Raw genomic sequence first — 19,051 nt, forward strand, 5'->3', positions numbered from 1 at the left:
TTTTGGGTCCTTGTAAACTGGGCTGATCTTAATACCACAACTATTTCACTCTTCAGTTTTAACAATCAAGTTATGGCAATGTTACATGCAGATAAACTGTCAGAGTGGCTCTGCCTCTCTCCGAAGCCACCTTTCTTCTATCACAAAAACCTAAATAAATACTAGCTGCTTCTAGCATAACAAGAGTTTTATGCCTTACACACTGAGGCAAGCAGAAATATACCTTCAGCAAATCCTCTACCACAACACCATGTCCGAAGTAGCAAGCAAGGTGAAGAGGTGTCCAACCCATATTAGATTTACTCCTGCCTAAAAGACAAAACAGGTAAATTAAGTATTGGTCACACAACACAAAAAAGATCTTGCCACGTGCTTGGAGGTTGGCATGGATGATCATTCTTCACAGTTACAAAAGAGCAAAGAGGCTGGAAGCATCAATACTATTCACATCATCTGAATTACTAAACCAGGACACAGTTTGAGAATGACAGACTCAAACCTACAAAATCTTTCTGAAAGGAGAAAGTCATGTAGTCTGATGGAGAATAAAACTTTTGTTTTCATGTAATACCTTGTTCTTCAACAGTAGCAAGAAGCTTCAGTTATTTTGATTTACTATGAAAATAGCATATGCAACCACATATTTCTCTTGTTCATCAAAAAACTGTTTGTTTTATCTGATTTTATCTCCCGCACACAAATGAGTGGTAGGACAACCTATCTTCCAAAACAAATCAGGTGACCTAGCATTAGGGTTTTTTGTTGTCTTGTGCTTGTGCTCATTTTTAATAAAGACAGTCTTACCAAGTATCATGATTTGGTATCTTTGTGCACTGTAGAACTCATGTACCGTCTACAGCTCTAAGCCTCTGCAGGAATGATAAGCACAGGCAAGAACCAGACACAGAAGCGACCATGCAAAAGGAACTGTAATTTATGCTTTAAAGAGCATTTAAAGCATGCCCTGGAAGACTGGCTGTATGAACGAAATTCAAGAACTGTCCTACAATCACGTCCTTAAAAGCAAGATATTAAAGCATTAGAGATTATCAAGTTGACAACTAATGTTACTTTACAATTGTAACACTCAATTGTATTAAGTGAAGCCAATTTGTGCTTTGTTTCTGCTAAGCAACAGACCCACAGCATTCCAAGTGCCACCTAAAAAGCTAACATTTTGTATTTGAAAGCAAAATGAAAATGAGGCATTAGAAATTGTTTTGAAATTACTGCCACCATTAAGTTTTCCCCTTTCATGTATCCTCAAGCACAGAGGCTTGGAATATGCACAACATAAGTTTGCCCTCAGGAGCCAAGCCACTAGCACAAGGAAAAAGGGAACTAACTGCTGGTCTTGCAAGTTCATCATTCTTTCTGCTCTCATATTGCAAATTAACATTAGAATGTGGCTCACAGCTGAAATATTTTCCCACATATTATTACTGTTTCCAGCTAACATTTCTGCCCTTTAATGGCTATTTCTTTTGTTACTTGATTCTTTCTTCTCTCTGTTCCAACACCAGATTTAATATCTTCCCCTCATCCCAGTCTGGCCAACAACAGAGTTCTTGCCCTATGTGACTGATGGGCTAAAGCATCACAGAAGATAAATACTGTGTGGATCACTATGGGGCTATGTATGCTGGATAACACACTAAATGGACATCATTCATCCCTCAGTCTAGTAGGGAAGAAGGTTCTTTCAAAAAACACAAAAGAGGTCCGAGTTGCACTGAATTCATCCAATTAGTCCAAGAAAGTCATCACTGACAAGACAGTGCTGCTGCCAAGGAATCAGGTCATGAAAAAAAAATCAGGAACCTGTCCAGATTTGCAGTTCTTACCGAATTAAGTGTCACAGGCTCTTGCTCCGCATCCACTATGAATATTTGCATTTCTAATATTAGCTGACCAGTTACTTCTCAAGCTCTTGAGGTGTTTGTTTCTTCCCTTCAAGCGACCACAAGTGTTTGCACTTTTTAAAAAATTACTATTTTAAACCAGGACATCATTACACTGGGGAGAATGCAAGGATAGGAAAGTAGAATAAACACAACAAAAAAATAACTCCCCTACCCCTCCCACCCAAGTCTTTGCTTTGATGCCAGTTAACTCTAAATCTCAAGCGTTAACCACTTGTTTAGAGAATGCAGACAAACCAGGCAGTCATTACTGCTAGGCTACTGTGCAGAGTCATTCATATTTTGCCATAACACACTATTGACCATTGACCTTATTTTACAGTTTTCTTACTTTGCAAAGCCCTAGATATATTCTGTTTTCTTGTATTTAAGGAGAATGAGCCAACATAGTCAGCCTTAGAAAACATAACCATTTTGGATGAAACCCAAGTTTAGTGCTGTTTTAGCACAGTTACCTCCTTCTGAAACACGTTCACATCATGTGAAGTTCACATCATTTGGCTGGATTCTCATCAAGCAAGTCTTGCTTATCTGCAAGTGTTGACTGGCTAGAATCCAAGCACCATAGAGTAAGTACAAGAAGCCTGGGCTATTTTCTCTTCCTTCACTTTGGCTGAAATTGGGATGTTTGTGATCACTGTTGTCAGAGTTTGTGCTTGTGAATCTAGAGCACAGCCTCAGATATAAGCTTGCCCTTGGAAAGACAAGACAGGTTTTACAAGATGGTGAAGATAGTCTTTGACACCCAGGCAGATTAATGTGTCGGACCTACATCTCCCAAGGCACACTCTGGGGACGGTTTACCTCCAGTACGGCCTCCCACCTGCTCCAAAAGTACTTTATTTCAAGCCAAGCATCACTGCCATATCAGATGCAAGTCCTGAAGGAACTGCTGCAGCACTGAAGACACTGCCCCTACCCTGACTTTCTAGGGACATCTGATTATCAGGAAGGTAATGACAGAAGGACAAGAGGCAGTAGAGAAGGAAGATTGAGGGTTGCAAAAAGTCAGTTACAGACTACAGCCTGTATTTTAGTTAATCATCAGTTATGCAATTACTATCTGGTAGTACCTAACAGATCAGGATTTGTAGCAAGACATAGTGGTTTTGTTACTGAGGAGACAGAATGGCAGGGGTAGTTGCACTGCAGAGGTTGCTTGGCCTGAATTTGTCTTAGAGTATTTCCAATGGAGTACTCCATAGCAGCAAAGTGATTGAAACAGTCTCTGAAGAGTGACTGCAGAAGAACAGAGATTTAACTCTGAAGTTCCACACAACCGGAACAGCTCCCCACGAGAACACTTTAGTTACACTTCTGTGTCCTCTAACATTTACAAGAATCAGAACTTAGTAAGCAGAGATTTCACTGTGTATAGATTCCATATTCAGAATTATTTTGTTTCACCTAAACTATCACCAGCGCATTCCCTCTAGTTTCTTAAGACTCCCATTAGCTGGCCATGTATTGCTGAACTGGAGGAATAACAGCTAAGCATCACCTTCCCCCTCATCAGCTGAGTCTCTTCTATGCTGCAGACTTTCACAATACTAACACTTGACTTTGAGCAGGAATGCTGACCAGAGACCAGTTTGCTTGATATAACACAGGACTGCAGATTACGCCATTTCATTATGCTTTCTTGACTTCAGATTATGCTTAAGAAAACATCAGAGAAGCTCTAAAATCTCTTCTAAGCATAAGAGATTTCAGCAACTTATTTATGGGTATGGTTGCATGAATCTTACTGTACTTTTCCTCCAACTGTTTGGACACTACATACAGCATCATAAATATTTGCAAAGGACATACTTGCGAGGGTAGAGGACTTCAGCTCCATCAAGCTCTGTCTAGTTCTTTAAATTATGAACTAGCTGTGGGTTTTACAACTTGTTTTTTTGAGGCGAGTACATTAGCTAGTGGGAAAACACAGATACGGCTTAGTAGTCAAACAGAAGGATGAGTACACTGATGGTTAAGAATGATACCTGGGAAAGGGATAGAGCTTGTTCAGATAACAGGCTACCCTGCTCTTTAGGGGAAGGTGTTCCCTCTGTCATGGCTGAAAGGAAGCATAGTTGCTCTCTTCCTTCTCGCTTTGCAGCGCTATCTTCTCAGTGCTGCTTAACAGTTAAATGCTGAACAAAAATACCAGCCTGTGAGGAAAGAGTGGCATACACATCCACTTTTTTGAAGCAACCAGAAACACACTCACATAAATAAAGAGAATTATAAAGCTACTAAATGAATAAAGAAATAGAGCTGTCTGCAATTGCTAGCAACCTTGCAAAGCCAGCCCCAGGTTGAAGTTTTAATGCTCAGCAAGCAAGATGCTTAGCCATAACTACATTAGCTATACATGTCCAAAGACACAGATAACTGGAAGCTTTACTTTCTTTTCCCAAGTAACCTACTAAACTGCTAATGGTAAAAAGCATACATTTGTCCCAAACATTCCTGCAAGTGGCAAGAGATGTAGCTGCTCCTACTACATGATAATGAAACACGGGCCTAAAACAAAAAAAGAAGTTTTTTTTTTTTTAAAAAAAAAAAAAAAAAAAATCACACCTAGCAGAGCACACACATGACCTGATGTTCTCTGCAGCCCTGACAGAGGCTGTTTACCTCCCTGAACAATCCCCGGGCACCACAGTCCGTTTTGTTCAGTATTACAAAGCTCTGAAGTTGGTATAAGCATGAATGCAGGCAAAAAGAGGTACTGATTGTCTTGTTGACGCTTCTAGCTTCTGCTAATTACTCTGAGGTTTTCTGTAAATTACAACTATCTGTTCTCTGCTTCTACCATCTCTCCCCTATGCAAGTATGGCCTTAAGTCACAGGATAAAAAGCAGCTGTTTAAGTGGGGTTTACTACTCTACTGAGCACTGCAAAGAAAGCAAGATTATACTATCAGTTTCACTACATGTGGCTTCAATAGTGATATCACAAACATTTGAGGAAGGCTACGAACCTTTACAGTTGATATCAAAGCTTATTTCTCCTTTGTCCATGGAATCCAACAGCTGTTTAACTTCTTCAGCATTTCCATTTCTAGCATCATGGAGAAGCTGCTGCTCTGCTTCAGTGCTCATCTCTAACAAAAATACGAAAGAATCAATTTTGCAATCTCGTATGCTGCTATGTAAGTTATGGCTTAATATTGTATAATTTTTCTCCCTTATTTAGTACTAACACTGGCATGAGAAAGATAATTGTTTCCTCTGTGGAACACATTTAACGTGCAAGCTGTTTTCAACAGTCCAGCACTCAGTCATGCCACTAAGAGGAATTAAAATTCCTCATACAAAGCAGTTAAATAACAAAATACCCATGTTTTCTTGCTTCTCTGTTTTCTAGGTTCTAAGTGTGGCTTAGTGGGAGTTGGAACTGTATGCCACAAACGAGGCAAGCTTTGCCCCAAGCACAGCTAGCAAGCATTTACTTTTTCCATGTAAGGTTTTCACCTTTACCCCTTAAGGTTTCCAGAGGCAATCATGGAAAAAAATAAATTATCTATGCCTATTAGCCCAAGTATTTCTTCAGAATTAACTGAGACTTTATTTTGGCTCCTGACACTGGGGAACAGAATCTTGTTTGACGTGGAGGTCCCAGATACTCATCAGTGTCTGGAACTCTCAGCTCTTGAACTCAGATACCTGATCCCCTCCACCCTTGACTCGAAGGGGAGTCAGATACTCAAGCAACTTTGTAGGTTTGACCTTTAAGAAACACAATAGTGCAGTATAAAGAAGTTAACACACAACTGTAAAACATCACTAGTTAATTCTCATCATTGCTCTTGAACTACAAAAAAAAAGGAGTATTTACATCTTTCGAAGAAGGGAGAAAACAAAACCTGTTAGCATTGCTATTTTTACAGCTCTCTACTGGACAGGGAGCCTTAGACCTTTGAGCAAGTGGTACTGCTACTTACCAGGTCTCTTGCAGAATACACTTAGTAAGTGATGTCTTAATCACCCACACTGATACGAATCACAATCTGAAATTGTTTTGCCTTTTTTTTTTTAATGTTGTTACAACAATTAGACCCAGATGCAGCACAGCTCAGCACAGGCAAAAAAAATACCCATCACACCCACAATTTTAATGTCCTATTTAAATACATTGCTTTTAAGAGGTGTCAAGAAGCAATTTTAAAAGCAGACTCAAAACACTGTGCTGCAATACACAATTTATTGCTGCTAAAAACAACAGTAAAAGAAGAAGTTGTCCAAATTCAGTGTCTCCAGTTCAGCATCTTCACCTGACACACTATGTTTACCAGAATCTAGGTTTCTAAAGTCAGTTAATGATTGCAAAGAACATTACTGGCCTCACATAGTTAGCTTTCCTATACTAGCAGAGCTTTTGATTGGTTGCACAAACTGTTTACACTGTGCTGTACTGGACAGGCAGCTTGATTGCACCACACATACTCACAGCTAAAGCAGATGCAGGGAGCTCTTGGACTACTGCAAGATGAGAAGCCACTCAGCAAGAGACAGTGAGAACACTGGGTAAGCCACAAAAAGCCTGTAACAGGGACAGACCTTGTAATATTCAGGACTGACACAGAAGCTTACAACAGGACAGACTACCAAAGCGTTAACAATACAGGGAAGAGAGTTTTCCCCTCCCTTCTGCTCAATCAGCAAAGGGAGAGAGGGAATCCATTTTCGAAGAATTTGACAGAGACCAAACAAGCCCCTTCTAGCATGTTTCAGAAGAACAGACTGGATCAGTCACCTGCAATCTATCACTGACACAGGATAGAAATGCCTTTTCTGGCAGTGGTTAGACTCACTCTTGTCTGTGCCCGCTTTTCAGTTCTACTAGAAAAACAAAACAAAATAAAACAGTGCTAGTCCTCCTAGTAATCCTTCAAGCCCCGAAACTACCTTCTTCTTTAAACAGGAGTCTGTCCACTTGTCTGAGGCAACACAGCACAGTTTGTTATTACTGGGGGAGGTATAATTTTCCTCAATGAATCAGTTCTACCAGTGTCTAGAGAAAGATGAAAATCAAGTATGTTAATGTACTATCAGTCTGTGATACTTCCTCTGAAGCCAAGTGATACTGTCTCAGGGGGACACAGAATGCAGCACTGAGAATCATACAGACAAAAGCCAAGAGGATAGTTAGAGCTCATTTTGGTGGCCTGCCCATCAGGGATGAGGGGTGGGAAAGCAAAGCTCATCCCTCATTTTCACCCCCTCCCACACAATATTTCTTTAGTGATCTCTCAAATATCTCAGATGAGAGCAACACACTCCTATCATTGTACCGTATCATTTGTCAACATCCTACATACACAGCAGGTACGAATAGCAACACATTTTCAACATTAAGAACCTGCAGTTTCCATTTGATATTGATGAGAAGGAAGAAAAGATTGCCTGGGGAGGGAACCAAGAAGCTGATCCAAATGCATAACTCTTGTATGCAGCAAGGCCAGTTACGTAAATGATCACAATCTTAAACAGCTTAAGATACATAGAAAGCTGAATCATTGTGTAAAATTACTTGCATGATTTTCCTCTCCCCAAAGTCATTAGGTTAAAATCACCAATTCATTTGTACTCTTAGAGCAAGTATTAGCAATAGAGTGACATGCATAGTAACGCAGTTAAGGTAGGTCTCTCTGCTGGTTTAGTCCCCAAAGACTTTGCTGTTTAGGCCAAGCCTCCAATTTCAAATACACTTTGTAAGCTTGAAGCATGCAATGATGCAGAAGAATGACTGGCTATTAGTCATAGTTAGGATCATTCACATAAAAATGTTCCTACAATTGGGGCTGGAAAGTGAATCTGTGTGCAGTTACTCATCAGACAAGTGATACAGAACCAGAAGTTTTAGCTAACAAGCTAAATGAAGTGCCTAAATGAAGCTGGCACCAAAGGGGCTCTTAACAGAATTTAGCATAATCTTGTAAATACTGTTTTAAGCAACACGATTGGCTCTATGATGGAGATGAGCAACCACCAACAGAAGTCTGAGTGGGAAGTTTAGAGTACAGGAGGAAATCAATGCATAGGCACTCAAATGCTATGTGCTCACAACTGCACTTCGTACCCCTGCGCTCCCCTGCAGACGAGAGTTTATTTGGTCACATAACCCACCACCAAGAGAGCTCCAAAATCCCCACCCGTTTTGATGTTTGCAGACCATTAGCACTGAGGGAGAAACTTAGCAGTTCAGTTTGGACTTACCAGACGTTAAGATACTACTAGCAGGATAATCTATACGAATTGTGCTGCCTACATGCAAAGCTACTAGGCACTCAGAAGAGCGGACATCTGTTCAGTCAGTGGTGTTGTCATTATTACCTTATTCCATGAATCATCCCATATAGGTTAAACTGCCTTTCACAGCTCATCTTTATGCCTTCTGTTGTTGAAAGGCTTGTATGGTAGTCTATACAGCCACTGGTATCACAAGAACAGTATTTAGTGTCTCCTGGACAGCTGAGATGTGACTGCAAGGCACTTCCATCTCATTAGGACTACTGAAACACTACTTGACTGCTAACTGAATCTTATCCTTTAAGAAGGTATAAAAAAAAATGGCATTGAGATGCTCTGCTTTTATGTTCTTCTGTAAGACGTATGCCAGAGTGACCTTCTCACGCTACTGCAGCATCTGCCTTCACACAGGGTTTGTTTCCAACACAGAGCAGAGGGCCCAGGTTGCCATTCTGCCTGCGGGCCTGCTTAAGGCAGTTTTGCAGAGCACTTAACCATGAAAGGCCACCTAACTACGAATATACAGACCACCAACTTTACCCAACTGCTAGGAAAGAGCTGCTTTTCTCACAAAGCAGCCTATGAAGATTCAAAGCGCTATCCCTGACCGTGGGGCAGCACTATTGGTAAGACGCACTTGCTTTTACTTTACTTGCTTTACTTCTCCTGCTGAGGCCTCCTGCCATGTACGCAGCCCAGAACAGCAACAATACACCCTACCCAGCACATGGCTGGTTTTCAGACAAGCAGATGAAGCAGTACTGGCACTGCCCCATTTAACGTTAAGGCTCCAAGTCAGCAGCCACTGGCTGCATAGGAAGGTTTCTATTTGTGACAAACAGGTTGGTGAAAAGCACAGCACTGGCTAGTATTTCAAGAGCTCGCCTTCTAGTAATGAAAACTAGACTCCTGTACCAAAGGATGATACTTGCTCAGGAAGACTTACATGTTTCTCCTTCTAGCAATGAAAACTAGATTCCTGTAGGAAAGGATGATACTTGCTCAGGAACACTTACATGCCCCAGCATGCGCACGTTATGATGTGATGCTTGTAAAGGAGGGCAAAATGCACCAAACTGCACAAACAGACAGAACTTGTCTACAAACCAACACAACACACTGTGATGGGAGCTGCTCCAAGAAGAAAGAGTTGCAGTCCTAGAAGCATGAGTGAGGTTATCTAAAAGTAGTTATTTTAATCTTCAGTTAATGTTCTAGAAGTTAGAAGCTGAACATGCTTCCATGATACTCACGATACTCCGTGTGAAAGCACCACTTATCTAAAACCCAAGTTACTGTCTGCTCAGTAGCAATTAACACAGGGGCAGGAACACAGTATGTGCTCAATATCAGTGCCAAGGTAATAGCTATTCAAACTAATCCTCGTTCTTAGGCGCCTCCTGGCTGTTTTCTGCACAGTTTATTTCTGTTACGTCAAAGACTTTCCTTCAGCCCAGGAGCTCTGAACAAGCTTACCACGGCCAGGGCAAGGTCTCACCGGATCAGCAGGCGAGTGCAGCTCCGTGCGTGCAAGAACTCCAGCAGAAGTGACGGAGTTCTCTGCGCGCGCCTGGAGTCGAGCAGCTCGTTTCGGTACCGATAATTAAACACTTTTTTTAAGGCGACAGGCTCATGCGTCACAGCGACCGCACTTCTCGCCTACGGGAAAGGTGCGCTTAGACCCAGGGCGCGACCACCGAGCCCGGAGGCACCGGCCACACGCCCGCAGCTCCGCCGCGGCTACGGGCCTGTTGCAGGGATGAGGAGGAGGAAGAAGGGCCACCCGCGCACCCCCGCGGGCACTCACCCCGCACCCCGAAGGCCGGAGCCATGCCCCCGGCTACCCAGACTGCCTTCGCTTCGGCCCCTCAGCCTCGAGGCCGGCCACGCTTTGGGGCGCCCCCCCTCACCCGGCTTGCTGGGCCGCGCTCCGAAAGCCTCTGAGGCGGGGCGGGAAGCAGCGATGCCCCCAGCACACCCCTGAACACGCTCCCGGCAGCCGCAGAACCGAGGTTCTCCGGGGCGGGCGGCCCGGCGGGGTTACGTACCCCCTCACGCAGCGCCGACCCCGCAGGCCTCCCCGCCCCGGCCGCCCTGCCGCGCCCCTCGCAGCCGGCTAAACTCGGCGCCCTCTGCCTGCCCCGCGGGCACGGGCGGGAAGCGCCGGCTCGGGATCAGCCCGGGGAGAAGGGACAGCGAGAGACGCAAAAACGGCAGCAACAAAGCCAACACGCAGCAGGAGCGCGCGCCTCCTGCCGTTACCGGGTCCCCCCCCTGCGCGCCGCGGAAGAGAACGCGCCCGGGGCGGACGAGCTGACCTGCCGCCAGCCTCGCCTCGCCGCTCCGCGCAGCTGCTGCCGCCGCCGCCCCCTCGGTGTGCTGTGCGCACCGGCCCCGCACGTGACCGCCGGCGGCGCCTTGGCAGCGCGGGCCGCTCCCCCCAGCCGCGCAGGGCGGGCGGCGCGGGCTCCCGGCGGGGCGGGGCACAGCTCCGCCCGCCTCGGCACGGCTCCGCCCTCCCGGGTGGCTGTAGGCGGCGGGGCGCCGGTCCCGGGCGTCCGGGGCTCGCCGCAGCCCGCCGGGGGGTGAGGCAGGGCCCGGCCGAGGGCGCTGTGCCCGCCCGGTTTCTCAGGAACGAGCCCATCAGCGGGCTCAGCCGGTGGCGGTCGCCCTTCGCAGGGAGGGACAGCGGCGCCCCTGCGACCCCGGGGGCTGCGCGGTTCCCACTCGGGTTGGCCTGCCGCCGTAGCCCGAGCTGCTGCGTGCGCGGCCTTGGCTCCGCTCGGCCCCGAGAGCCCCCGCCCGCGCCTCTGCTCAGGGGAGCCGCGAAAGGGGGGTGGGAGGGGCGGCGGGAACGCGAAAACGCCGAGAGGCGTCCGCAGAGGTGGGGGCGTTGGACAAGACGGCCTCAGAAGGGGGACGTAGGGGTGCAACAATGACGCGTCAGCAGAGGGGAAAAAGTGTTCTTGGAAGTCGCTTCAGCCTCGTTACAAACGGGCTGCGAGCAAAAGGAAACGGGGAGCACATGCACCGCTCCTAAGAACGGCGCGGCCAAAAGCAACCTCAGAGAGCAAAAGATGGGCTACTATAGGGACAAAAAGCGAGGTACTCCCTTCGTTCAAGGCCCTGTGGTCCATCACTCCTTCCCATCTGTTTGTCCTGCCCTCATTTATTCTCCACGAAGAAGAGAATAAATGAGGGCAGCACAAGACTCTCACCTGAAGCCAATAGCTGGCCCCTTGTTCTGCCTTTAGCACCTGAGAGGGGTTTTGCATTTTGAAAGCTCCCACAGTGCCTTTGAAATCCTGCAGGAATTTACTAAGGAAGCAGGGAAGCTTTGCGGTGCTGAGGCGTGACCGAGTCTGTGTCATCTGCCGAGGGAGCGCTGAAAAGGCAGGGCAGGAGCCACAGGAGCCACGAGAAACTGTCTCGGAAGAGCAGGATTTCTGTTCCAAAAGTGGGCAAGCTTAAACCCGGGCAATTCTTGTGAAACTCTTGAGACATAAATAACAGGGTATGTTGCATTTTTCTGTATTGTTTATAGCTACAGATAGTTTTTGTGTTTTAAGAATGAAGTACCAAAAGAAGAAAAGGAACAGTTCCCCACCTGCAGAGATAACACAAACTTACCATGCTTGGACTTCTCCTGCTTTTCATCACTTTTAATTAGTTTATCTTAGTTAAGAGACCTGCTTCCAGGGTTGCTTCAACAGTAAATATATGACATCTGAGAGACTTCAGTGAAGGATCACATTGACTTTCTTTGCTTAGGAGCAGGTCTTCAAGCTGCTGCCCTTACTTTCAGAGCACTAGCTGTTTCACAGCCCACATTCCCCTCTTTTCTCACGCTGTTGGTCTTGGCTGTCAGTCCGTCTGAGCTTCTTTCCCTTTATTTCGTCTCTTGCTTCTGGCTTTGAGCCATCTTTCACAATGCCATAACTGCTCCAAGCAACTTCACAATAAAATCAAGCACCCTTCCCTTTTCCTATTTTGTATTACATTTTACATACACAAATACTATATAAAAATATTTTATTTCCTCGTATTTATTACAATTTTTGTAATAAAATGGAAGTATCAGCACCCCTGTACTCTATAACCCAGAGCTTTATCCTTCAGCAAGGCAGTTACGCTGTAGCTCCCTGCTCTGCACCGGGGAGTTGGGGTCATGAACTCAGAGGGACAGTGCAGGGTTTTTCGCTGAATCTCAGTAAGAAAGGCCTGGCAACAAATGGCTTAATAAAACTACTGTTTTAAAAAGACAGAATAGAGAAGACTAATACAGAGAGTGCGTGAATCTTACATCCCTTCCGATGCTGTGAAGCCCACGTTCCTGCAGCGTTGGACTGACCCTGGATGGCCTTGTCCCACGGCACTGCGCAGTTCCCACCCGTGGAGGGAAGCTCCTCCTTGGTCATTTGCGCTATTTTAATTGTCTTAGAAGAGAACAGCTATTCATAAAGGACGTTCATGTGAGAACTTCTTGCTGCACTTCCAGATAAAGGCAAGGCCATGCAGGTGGTGTAATCGCCTGCACCAAGCGGGAGCTGCCTGTGGGCTCCTCCAGGACAAGGAGCTGGTGGAGGTTACCCTGCGGGCAAGGGCTTTGTGCGCCATAGCACAGGCCTGAAGGCCGCACAGCAGAGACTGGGGCCTGCTCAGGTTAACTGTGCTCTCGATCACTGACTCCTGGGTGTACAGCAGTCTCCTGGTCAGGATCACTACACTCCCCCTGCTTCCAGCATCTTCAAGGAGTGCTGACTTTTCACGGATCTTTTGCCTCTTTGTGTATCCCACAGTAATAACCCAGTGTGTTTTGGGCTTTGAAGTGTGGAAATGAGAAAAACAGTGTTGCTGATATCAAGGGTTCTTTCTGCTTTGAACATATATTTTATCTTTTTTTTTTCATGTCCTTTTATCTTTTTTTTCATGCCTTTCCTTTTTCAGGTAACCTGCTGAAATTAGTGATGCAGAAAGCAGGAAATGCTTCCCACATTAGGGCTGAACACACTGGCAGACAGCCTTGCCTGGAACTCACTGAACGCCTTTGCCAATTATTTTCACAGTATGGTGTATTTTACATCTCGTATTCTGGGATGGGGCAACCTGGCTATGGAATTCAAGGCTGTAAGGCCACAGTGCTTCCAGAGGAGAAACTTACTTTGGGAGGGAGCTTCTGCTGGGTGCAGTGCATAATCAATTAGTTGAATTTATTGCTGCAGGCAACCAAACCCTGTGACTAGAAGTATTTAGGCTGGAAATTTTGAAATAATACCGTTCTTCATTGCCATTGCCTGAAAAAAAAAATGACACTATTGCAGTTGACGTCATCACTAGCAGCTGTACAAGCCAAGATGCTGATCGTTCCTCATTTTGCAAGGTATCATTTGCAGCTGAGAGCAGACAAGCAGCACCTCCCTACACCCCTTTCTGCCTCTGCACAGTTAACCCAGGTTGCTAGTGGTTTATCCAGGGCTGAACTAAGGAAGAACTTCAGGAAAACATTTCGGACTTGGAAAGGGACAAGAATTACTGGGCATTTATATTGCTACTGCCCACAAAACATCACAGTTTCATTTATGACACAACAACTCCTTATTGCACCGACACTTTGTTTTCTTCCTCTTCAGACTAGAGCATACTGGTCAAATTGGAGATACACAACATAGCAAGGGAGTGTACACGTGGAAGTGATAAATGGAAGTAACAAATAGTACATGAAGGTTGCACGTAAGTTTTCACACAGTAAAATGTTTAATGACTGACTGTTCGTTAACTGAGCAACAGTCAATGGACAGAAACTAAAAACTTGTTCCTTAGTAGCTTGCATGCAGCCCTGGTGCGCTTCTTGAGAGAGTTGCTCTTCGCCTCTGCCTGGAGAGCAGTGCCGCAAGCACTTGTCATGTTTCCATACTGATTTAACTTACTAGGCTGGCAAAAGACAGGCACGGGAGAATTAACTAATGTGCTGACAGTCTCAGACATGATTCCTGTGGATCTTCTCCCTGGATTACCAAGAACAACTACCAGTGAGTGACGAAAGCAAGTTTTCATGTTGTTCTGAACTGCCCACAACAGGAATTTTTACAGATGTGAGTCTGTTCCTGATATTTATTTCATACTTTGCAAGAAATAACCATATAATGTGGTTAATCTGTAGATGGTGTGAGCTGGATTAACTGCTGAGATTAGGAGTGCTTTTTGCTGCTTAAAGCAGCACTGAAGCAAGCTCAGGCAGTTTCTGGAGGTATCCTATAGCACACACAAAAAAATAATCATACAATAGAGAGGAGTTCATTTCAGCATGCCCTTTTTATCTGAATGCAGGTATGGCAGGAGAAAACATGAGAATTCACTGATACTCTTCTGCCAGGAAGCTCCTGAAACCTGCTAGCAGTTATTACTTCATAGAAAAGCTTTCAGATTTCTCTAGCTCTACAGCAGACAACTGTATGCTGCTATAGCCAGCTGGGTTGTGGCTCAAACAGAAGAAACGGTCTGAACCAAGTCATCTGTACATACCTTCACCTTAAATCTTACCAGACCTGTAGTCTTAGAACAAGATTTAGGCTTGTTTAATGCATTTCTTTGATCTTGTGATTGAATCACTTTGGTTTGGTTTTAGTTCCAAATGATAAATTAACTGCATGCGAAGAGCTTATAACTATGAACCTTACAGCTAATTTTTGTCAGTTTAGACCACAATTGAGCAAAACGCATCATTGTGAAACTGAAATCAGCTGAGCTACTTTGTGCTTAAATGTACATATGCTCCTTATTGGATGGCCCAGACTGAGGTTTATATTGGATGTAGAGTGGAGTTGGAACATCAGAGAAAATACGTTTTGTTGGTAAGTTACTCTTGCAAAATGCTGTCACTGAGCTATTACCGAGATTAAGCTACAGTACTGGCAGAGCCTTAGTAGAAGAGAGTCTTGCTCAAAAACAGAATACAGAACTAAGGGCATTAATTAGTAGTACATGACATGACTTTGTCCTTATTTGTTCTTAATCTTCCACTTTTTTTGTAAAAGAGAAGTTGCAAATACACATGCTGCTTGAACTGTTGTATGCAAGATCAAGCAGGGTTATTGATACTGTACTCCAATGTTTTAGTTCTTATATATTTCTTAGTTCTGTATTTTTCACTTATTTGTGATTCAATTCTTATTTATGCTTCTAGGTTTACATACTGTGGCCCTATCAAAGTTAATAGTCAAAATCCCATCAGCTTTAGTGAAGTTAAGATTTCATGATCGATGCTTTGTGTGTGATTCTTAGTCACAAATCAGAATTCTTCACTCACATCAATTGTGGCATTTTATTCCTAATCAGCATTTACTTTGTGCTGTCAAACTCTATACTGTCTTCCTAACGTTGTTTATGTAACGCCTTGGTCTATTATGCAAATCTAAAGTTTCTGAGGTTTGGATCATGAAGTTAAAAAAACGATTAGCAGGGATAAAAGAATTTGCAACAAATAAAGCTGACAGGAGCTGAAGTTCTATGCACAGGCAGAACGAGCGTCCTCAGCTACTTTCTTTTTTTTTAATGGCAACATAGAAATGTGGCTGTTTACCGCCCCCCTCTGGACAGACTTGGTAGCAGAGAGTAAGCGGTATTTCTTGACAGCAAAAAGCATTTCTGATTTAAAAAATGTTTTTCTTTCAAAATTGTCGATAGCTTTTATATGCATTGTATTTAAATAAAATTCTTCTTATTTATGCTTTCTGTGTAAATATTGCTTCCTAAACTATGTGACTCTTATTTATATCAAGTTTAAGCTCCCTGTGCTCTAGGATTAGATTCTGGTTCCAGAAAGGCATCAGTAATTACCCAGTGTACTATCTTGCCCTGACAAGACAGAACAAAGGATTTGAATTCCCCGTAGTAATTCGGGCCACTTCCTGACCATCACGGTCTTCTTTTGCTTAATTGATTTGAGCTTTAGATGTTTTTGTTCGCTATCTATAGTTCACAAAGACAGAGCTGATTTAGTAACCATTTTAAATATCAAAGGTCACACATTGCCGTGAAGAGTATCAGTTCGGGAGACACCTCACCATAAAGGACAGTGAGGTTCAGTTACGTACTAAAAGACAACCCCAAATATTTGAGTAAACTCTACCATGCTGTTATCCCTGGTTTGAAAGCTATAGATAAGTATTTCATATCCTGCCTCAATAGAATGTTTATTTCAGGCAGACAGAGAAATCAATTAGCTGTTAAATACTCCCGTGCACCATATCAATTCAGCTACTCTGTTATTAATTCAGTAGATATAAACATGTTGGGAATTCATTAATCACATTTATCTCCAATTTCATAAGACTTATCACAAATATAACTGGCAATGAAAGGAAATTAGAGAGTCCTCAGAAATCTCAGAGGTGTCTACAGTCCATGCAGTTTTTGTGATTTATTCTTTGTGTCTTTTTATCCGGTACAGTTTCTTCCTGGCCCAAGGGTAGGTTGCTAAAGTCCTTCCCAGCAATGCTTTTATATGGATTATAGATAACAACAGTCACAAAAAATGTCAATAGCACCTTTAAGTTATTTAATAACAAGTAATGTGTATAGTCATGTAAGGTAATTTGTTCAGCTAAGTCAAAACTAGCAACTTAGGAAGTGCAAGCACCATATACAGATTGCTATCAGAAAGTTAAAAAGTGTCTTGAGGTGTCACAGTTCTCTCTGAACTTAAAAGGCAATTTAGTGTTAGGACAAACAGATGCAGCACCTTCTTTTCTAGGTCCTTATAGAGTTTTGGTCAGAGGGCAATTGTTTAAAAAAGCCCTTTCTCTTTCTCTCTCTCTTAAAATTAAGTGGAATATGTGACTTCACTTGACAAAATGTGCAGTTTTGTTATGCTCTGAGACTGGGTATATTCTTTTCATTATTCTTTCAAAAACAATTAAACCATGACACTGAAGACAAAGAAGCCTCCCTGATCTTGGAAAGAATTACCTTTCCAGTTATCAAATACGGAATGACCTTTAGTATTTATAATCTCACAACTGGAAAGTTATATATTTAGCTGTATTTGTACTCAACATCAGGATAGAGAATTTAGGATAGATTTTTTAAATTACTATAGATTGGCTAAACTAAGAAAAAAGAAAACATTTTTTTCAAACTTCCATCCCTGTAATCTGAATGTAGGATTTCAGATTTTGAGCGCAGATAGCATCAATAGCACTGTTAATTAAGTTCTGGTATGCATATAAAATATGCATGTTCTTAAATATGTCCAAATTCCACTTAATTAAAACGTAGGAGCCAACCCTGGAGTATAAAAACTAAATATTTTCTTGAATTTAGGTCTAAACGTGGAAGCAAATTTTGCCTTCTTTACCATTTCTATCATCTTTTTGCTCTCAAGTTAGGATCATAGTTAATAGTGGTAATCTAATTTCAAATATAACTACAAGCCCAAGAATATGTTCACATAAGCATTCTAGGAATCACTGCTTTCACAGCAACGTATCCCATTTTCCTGCCCCAAGATAAGATTACCTTTGTCCGAGACTAACTTCCCTTAGACCTTCCAGCTCAATAAAGCTCTCGGTGCCCAGCTTTTCCTCATAATCTTTTGACTCTTCCTTCCTGCAATATAAGCACATACTGTGCCCATCTTTGCCACAGCTTGTGTGTAAATAAGGATGATTATCACACCACCACCCCTCTTCACTCAGGATGACTGACTTCATTGTTGACTAATTCTCTGTACCAGATGATTTGAATCTCTCAGTCTTCAAAATTAAATCTTTGACTCACATCTTTTCTACAGCTGAGAGGGAGAAAAATGTAGTCTTTTCTCTGGAGCAATCTGTAGGCATATTAAGGATGCCTACCTTTCTCAGGCTTCCCTTTAAACTAACAAACTTTCTAGTCTTTTCAGAATTCAGGCTTTCTAGATTTGTGATTGATTTCATTGCTTTAATCCAAACTTTAGTTAGGACGCATCCTTCTTGAAATGCAGTCCTAAAATTGGACATGGAATTCCAGCTGGGGCTTTAGCGATGCCATACGAAGCAGGATTACCTCACATCTCTTACATTACCTCACATGTGTTTGGACATCCTGGCATGATGGCTCTCATTTAAGCAGTAGGACAGCACTGTTGGCTTAGCTTAGTATTCACTCTAACTCCCAAATAATTTCTGCAGATCTGCTGTGAATCAGTAGTTCTCCATCCTGAATACACACAGTTGATAACACAGTGCTGGGTTTGTCTCTATTCATTGCCTCCCGGGTTTTTTTGTTCCTGGTTTTTGTTTTCAGAATGTGTATTTGGTTTGTCACAATCATTCTGAACTCCAGTCCTGTTCTCCAGAGCAGGTGCAGATTCTCCCAGCTTTCGAGAAAGGGGAAAACAAAGCTCCCCTTGAATTCTTCACAACTATGACTGTATGAAAACACATTGGAAGAAAACACATGAACTACAAACTGCAAAAGAGGCGACACCTGTGGTTTGTACTCAAGCAAAAAGAGATCTTAACTGATCAGTGCTGTCTCTAAAAGAGATAGATAAAACTTGTTGATGTTAAATAAAGGCACTGCATTTCTACAACTGTAATGAAAACTGCTTGGAACACTTATGATTTTTTTCAATCCTTTTTTAGAAGAAATTATGTAGTTGTAAGAATGCAAGTTGCTCATTTCAAGTGACACAAATGCAAGGTAAAAATGACTGCATCTGTAAAATCGTCACTGAAAGGTAACTGCTTATACACTTTATTTTAAAAATAGGATGTAATGAATTAAGACAAAAATACCACAAGCGTAATTTTGATTCTGTGGCAACGCATGGCAGAAGTCGATTTTGTAACAATTAAAACGCTGTATCTTAACCTAGTTGTTTGGGCTGCTTACTGTAGGAATATG

The 19,051-nt window shown here is 43.1% G+C and overlaps 1 protein-coding gene across 2 annotated transcripts in view; it reads right to left on the bottom strand.

Annotated features, from left to right (window-relative positions):
• The window catches only part of OSBPL1A (oxysterol binding protein like 1A), a 69,835-nt gene extending 64,821 nt beyond the window's left edge, over nucleotides 1–5,014 (bottom strand). For both annotated transcript variants that reach the window (XM_086472672.1, XM_086472673.1), the window contains exons 1-2: nucleotides 4,894–5,014; nucleotides 224–309 (exon numbers count right to left, since the gene is read on the bottom strand). In XM_086472672.1, coding sequence (XP_086328798.1) covers nucleotides 224–309; nucleotides 4,894–5,014 — 207 coding nt within the window. The remainder of the gene's footprint in view (nucleotides 1–223; nucleotides 310–4,893) is intronic.
• Nucleotides 5,015–19,051: the final 14,037 nt, after the last annotated feature.

Source organism: Leptosomus discolor, chromosome 13 (assembly GCF_034619465.1).
Source record: "Leptosomus discolor isolate bLepDis1 chromosome 13, bLepDis1.hap2, whole genome shotgun sequence".
NCBI lineage: Eukaryota > Metazoa > Chordata > Aves > Leptosomiformes > Leptosomidae > Leptosomus > Leptosomus discolor.